The following is a 6,000-nucleotide window of genomic DNA, read 5'->3' as shown; positions in this document are numbered from 1 at the left end:
ATTAAGCTATAAAATAAACATTTTTCACAACTTTATAGGCTGTGTTTTTTTTTTTTCAAATAAATGTATTAAATAATTAGTATAACCTACTTGTTAATTATTTCATTGTTATTTGTTGTTTTTAACCCATCAGTTTTAGCCTAACCAATTTTCGCCTTGTACCAAAAGTTTCTGAGCTACGAGTGTAAATAGTTTTATAATTAAACTTCACCAAATTTAAATTAAAATTACTTTTTGAAACTATATATGTAATTAAACTTGTTTAATTAAGAGGTAAAACTTTCTCATTATAACATGATGAAGCTCGTGATTTGAATTTTGAAGTACAACTATGAGTATGCCGGTTCTGAAATAGCTCAACAAAGGCCACATAATTATTTTCCACCATCTGTTGCTTGCAAATTCACATCAACAAACACATTATGGAGATTCATCATTCTTGATTTGGATAAATCATTCATTTAATAAACTAAAACTTAAATTTAATATCCTCCATTAGATTCAATCTCCAGCAAACAGATCATGGATCAATCTAACAGTAAATACATAGTTCAACACACAAAATAAAAACATAAACCCTAGAAGATTAATAACCTGATCAAATACTTAAATGACGAACACGATAATTAATGCTTAACTCATGTTATAGAATGGATCAAGATCGACCGAGTCGAAGCTCCAAATCCAAACCCATCTCAGTCTTTCCATCTTTAAGCATACTCTTCTCCATTTCCACCCTAAAACACTCTCTTTTCTTCCAAACCGTACTTTCATTTTGTTGCACAACAGACTCTTGATCAATGTTTATATTATTATTCATCTCTCCAAGAAAGTTCCATGCCGAATGCGGTACAAATGGGAACATGTTTTGTTTCTCTTCATTGTTCACGGTTAAAGATGGTGAGGAAAGATCAAGTGACAAAAGAGAAGATTGAAATGTCTTTAAGGGTAAGCACATGAGGGATGATGATGATTGCGATGTATTAGGGTTAGGGTTTGGGTGTTCAAGAGTGGGTGAAGACTGTCTGAGTCTGGCTCTATCTCTTCTGTGAACATTCATGTGACCACCAAGAGCTTGAGCAGACTTGTACTCTTTCTTGCAAAAGTTACACATGAAGCTTCTTTGACGCCATGAGATTGGATCATACCCATAATCTTTATCAAAGAGGATGTTGTTTTCCCATTTGCTTTTGAACTTGTGATCCATTCTACACTAGTGATCGATGACGTACACTAGCTTGTGGTGATCGATGGAGTGTGCCTTTGTGTGAGAGAGAGAGGGGAGTCTTTTATGAACTTAACATATGATGAAAAGGCTAGATTCAATGTCTATTTTAATTTATGGTGAATGTAAGAGAAACTGACCGTGATGCTAAATATAGATGTTATGGGGTGTTTGTATAAATACATATATATTTGTATACATTATATATTATCTGTTTAAAAGATGTAATAATTTATGTGAAATTATTTAAATGGTATATACACATTTTAGAATTTTAATACATTATTATATCATTGTAGAGAGAAGGTGCAAAGGAATAATTTTTATGCCCAACTTTTTCAAGGAAGCAATTAATGTTTTCTTTTCATTAATATAAAAGGTAAAAATGAATTACACAAAATAGCAAAAATGAACACGTACAAGAACACAATAAAAATGATCACAAGTGTTAAAACTACAATCACTCCACTCAGAACCTCATAAAGACACTAAAGTACCCTAGATTCCTAAACACATTCTCCGTCAACTACCTATAAAACTTCTTTACCCACACATGATATCCCCTTTTGTTACCATGCCTCTAGTGAATTGAGAATTAAGCACTCTATGTTGTCATATTTATCATATATATAGTTCACAAGTCATAACTTTTGAAGAAAAGTTAGAATCCGATGTGGTAGTTGGTAAAGGTTTTTCATTATGGACGCTCTGAAGTCCGGAGTTTTTGTATACAGAACACTAATTGTATGCCGAACACTAAATGTAAACAAGTGTTGCATTGCGAAAATAGGGGTGCTACTACAAGAAATCTTACTTGATACAACAAGCCCTATAGCGACGATATATATCATAGACATAGACCACATGTAGCGCTGACATGTCGTCGCTATAAGGCGGGGTTGTCTTTTTTTTTTCGCCATCTATAGCGATGACATGTCGTCACCACAGAGTGAGCGGAAGGGAAAATGATCGGGCACCAATTAGAATAAGTTCATACGCAAACCCAATTCATAAACATTTGGTTAATAGTTCAGCTTTTTGAGTATGATTTGAACAATAAACACCTTTACATGCAAAAAAATCGGTTTCTTTGCATAAAAACTAAAGCACAAATGTCTTACATAAACTTTGTGGAACGTGCCTTTGACTTTAATATAGACTCTCTAAGATTAGTGTAACTTAAAACAACGAGTAACACAGCCTCCTAGATAGTTAACAATTAACATGCTCCTAAGGTTTTAAGTCGAGAATTTCAAACAAACCTTTATTTTAAGGATGTTACTTTTGTATTCATGATGTGTCTTTCACTTGATCATATGGGCCCATAAATGGGCCCTTGCTCTTTATTATTAACTACATGTGAGTAGAGGTGTATACATCGGGTCAGGGCACGGTCCGGTTTAGTCAAACCTGGTCAACATTGTGTTTTGGCTCAAACCAGTTCAAGATTAAACCGGTTTATAAGGAGAAAAGGAGGAAATATGTCCCGGTTTTAACCACTCCGATATTGGTTTCATCGGTCTCAAGGTACAGTGTTACAAACTGCTTTTCAACCCTACTATTTGATTCGTGTCCAACACGGTTTTTTGATGGGCCGCTAACCGAGAGACACCAATGGTTGGTTTATGTGATGGTTTGGAAAGATTTTTTATATTTACATATTCACAGGCATGCAAATGAGCCAAACAAACACGAACATGGTTTGTTTGTGTTTGACCGTTTATTTAACCTAGACGAATAACCTGACAAACACAAACAATTAAACAAATAATTTTTTTTTGTTCAAGTTCGTTTGTTACAAAAATGAACGTGTCTGTTTATGTCCCCTTGCTAATTATTTAAAACTCACATAAATGAATGAAAACATCATCATCATCATCATCATCATCATCATCATCATCGTACTCAGTAAATCTCACCAATAGCAAGTTATGGTAGGGTCTGAGGAGGGTAAGATGTAGACAGTCTTACCTCTACCCCGTAGGAATAGAGAAGCTACTTCCGGTAAGACCCCCGGCTCGATAGTAGTTTTGCATCAAGCCTTGGACACAAGGCACATAACACTCAACCACCGGGACACCGGCCGATTGGTGCGTGTACCCTTGTCTTTCGGCTATCAACGCCTCCACATGATACCTGATTAACCTTCCGCCACCTTTAACGTTACTTTCACGAGATTAGTAAAATAACGTCAAAATTAGTGCAATTTCACTTTTGCCCACCTGAGGGTTCACACATACATACATTATATGGGTGCATCACATGAAGGGCGTTAAACACTCGCATACAAAATGAATGAAAACAAATGAACCATAATAAACATGCTCCTTTTCGTTTGGTGGTTGATTGGTCAATTCTTGGTTCTGAAATCTGATTAGAGAGATGGATTGATGCACAATGGATCGATTAGTATTATTAATAACTAAAATAAATTTATATAAAAATGCAATGAACATACAATGACGAACGTAATGAACAAACATAACAAATGTAAATAATAAACGAAACCAAACGAACATAAATAATCAGTCGTAAACGAAAGTTTACTAAAGTAAATGAACAAATAGTCTTGACATGTTTGTCCTTTTCTTAGATAAACAAACTTTCCGTTGAACCGTTTACTTGATTTCTGATTCCTTTACTGCTCTACATATTCAGTCCTTCGACCTACTTTAATGTTGTTCGCTTTCCCACCCTTGCTTATTATGCTTTGATCAGATTTAAATATTAAATACTTCTAACTGTATTCCAAATAACAAACGACTATTATTATTAATACTACTTGATTCTTATTCGAATTATTTGAAATATCTACAAATCCTACTTAAATTGGCTTAGAAGCATATTTAAAACTAGTGTTTGCTATTTATAAAGATCTGATTCACATTTCGGGTCAGGCTCGAGATAGAAACATCACAGCCCAAAACGCAAACTTATTAGAGTGAAAATTTGAGCCCACCCAGACGTCGATTACCCAAAGTGACCCGATTATTATTTTCGATCTTCTTGGTGCTCCAACATATAGGAATTGCAAGATGACAACGTTTTCCTGAGAATGAAATAATGGCTGATTATTATTAAATAACTTGCATATTTTGAAATGTAAGTAGCTAGCATAAGAAAATGAATACCTATATATATAATGAATTAGTTGTTATCATCCGAATCACTTGATGTAATATCAGCGGAAGAAGCAGAAGTAGTGTCGCCATAAGCGTTTCTGATAATGAAACTTGAAGTTACACTTAAGCAGCTGGATGAAGTGCGTAATATACTTTTTAGCTCTGAAAATTGGTCGGACATGCAGTACGTCACCCTGAGCCACACTAGATACACCTCGCATTAGTTTAAATGCCACATCACACATTCAAGAGGGCTCGAGCTCGGCTCATTTAGAGCTGCATTTCTAAAGTTCGAGCTTGGCTCATTTAAAGTTGCATTTCTAAAGCTCGAGCTTTGCTCGCGAGTAGTTTGTCAAGCTTGAGCTCGGGCTCGTTTATTATTTTTTAATCAATCGATTATTTTACTTATATAACTTTAATAATTACTTAGATATATATTTATAGTTACAATTTTTACATATAATATATATTATTTAATTATTTTTATCACATGTTTATATAAATATATTAAATACAAATTATATATAAAAGCTAGTCTAGGTTGCAAGCCAGCTCGAGCTCGATATTTGAAGCTTGGGCTTGTTTATTAAATGAGCCTTAGTAAAAGCTCGAGCTCGTTAAGGTTCAGGTCGGTTTGAGCTTTTAACAAGCCGATCTCGAGTAGCTCACAATTGGCTCAGCTCGTTTACACCCCTAAAAATTTAATGCCCCTACAAGCTATGAAAGTTTTTTTTTCCTTTTATAATACAGACAATAATGTTATATACTATAATATAAAAATAAATAACATATTCAGGCTTAACCAGAGAATAAATCTTACCTATCTAAGGCATCCTGAAGTTGAAGGACTTTTCTTTCGCTTTCTGCCAACCTTTTGCGTTTAAGTTCGGTTGATTCTAGAGCTTGATTGTACTTTCTTTCAAATTCATCAGCTCTTTGTCGCTCTGATATCACTAAAGCCTGCATACATTACAAGTACATAAGATCACTGTTATGGAAATTATATAACGTTGAAAATATGGTTGAAAAGGACCATTGCAGTTAAATGCATCATTGTAACTAACATTACCTTAAACTTTTCCAGATCAGCAGTTAAGCTTTGAATCTTTTTAATATCTTCAACAGATGATTTTGCTTTTTTCCCAATAGACAATGCTTCTATTGGAGACTCGTGCTCCTTGAAAGATAAGGTAATCTTATGTATATTAATGTTTGATAAAACAATCAAACTAACAAGATAGAATTAATAATATATACCGTTAAAACTTGAAAGTTTTCATATATATACCCAACTTCAATGAATTTTTACTTAACGACCGTTCTACCTATTTCCATTATATTTGTTTAAAACCTATTTTTTTGGTACCCATGGAAAACTAATGAATATTGACTGTCTTACGTCTGTTCTTTTTAATGTTTGTTTTTAGCGGAAGTTGTTTCGTTCCTATATCATGTATATGCATGCTGTAAAAAGAAAGTTACATATAATATTTTGAGAAAACCATTGAGTAAAAATTAAAAAGAAAAAGTAAGTTAGAAAATGGTAAATAAAAAAATTGAAGTTAAAGATGGACATATATAAAATTTCAAATGTTTTAGAAAAATAAGGGTAAAATGGTCATTTATAAACTCTTTTTAATAAACTGGGTGTAT

General features: G+C 33.5%; 1 protein-coding gene and 1 pseudogene across 2 annotated transcripts in view; both read right to left on the bottom strand.

The window, feature by feature from the left end:
* Window positions 1-655: 655 nt before the first annotated feature.
* Window positions 656-1,229, bottom strand: LOC143532579 (uncharacterized). Its single transcript, XM_077027598.1, has one exon. It carries the CDS (start codon window positions 1,205-1,207, stop codon window positions 656-658), a length of 552 nt encoding a protein of 183 aa, XP_076883713.1. The 5' UTR covers window positions 1,208-1,229.
* Window positions 1,230-4,009: 2,780 nt separating this feature from the next.
* The window catches only part of LOC143532593 (myosin-9-like), a 30,398-nt pseudogene continuing 28,407 nt past the window's right edge, over window positions 4,010-6,000 (bottom strand). Inside the window, exons 38-41 of the transcript XR_013135202.1 lie at window positions 5,417-5,524; window positions 5,168-5,307; window positions 4,357-4,541; window positions 4,010-4,274 (exon numbers count right to left, since the gene is read on the bottom strand). The product of XR_013135202.1 is annotated as a myosin-9-like (transcript). The remainder of the gene's footprint in view (window positions 4,275-4,356; window positions 4,542-5,167; window positions 5,308-5,416; window positions 5,525-6,000) is intronic.

The sequence above is a fragment of the Bidens hawaiensis genome, unplaced genomic scaffold (assembly GCF_021521415.1).
Source record: "Bidens hawaiensis isolate Kalapana, Puna unplaced genomic scaffold, B.hawaiensis_p1.1 tig00009479_1, whole genome shotgun sequence".
Taxonomy (NCBI): domain Eukaryota; kingdom Viridiplantae; phylum Streptophyta; class Magnoliopsida; order Asterales; family Asteraceae; genus Bidens; species Bidens hawaiensis.
The sequence above is the reverse complement of the archived record's forward strand: the minus strand, read 5'-3'. Positions and strand labels throughout refer to the sequence as shown.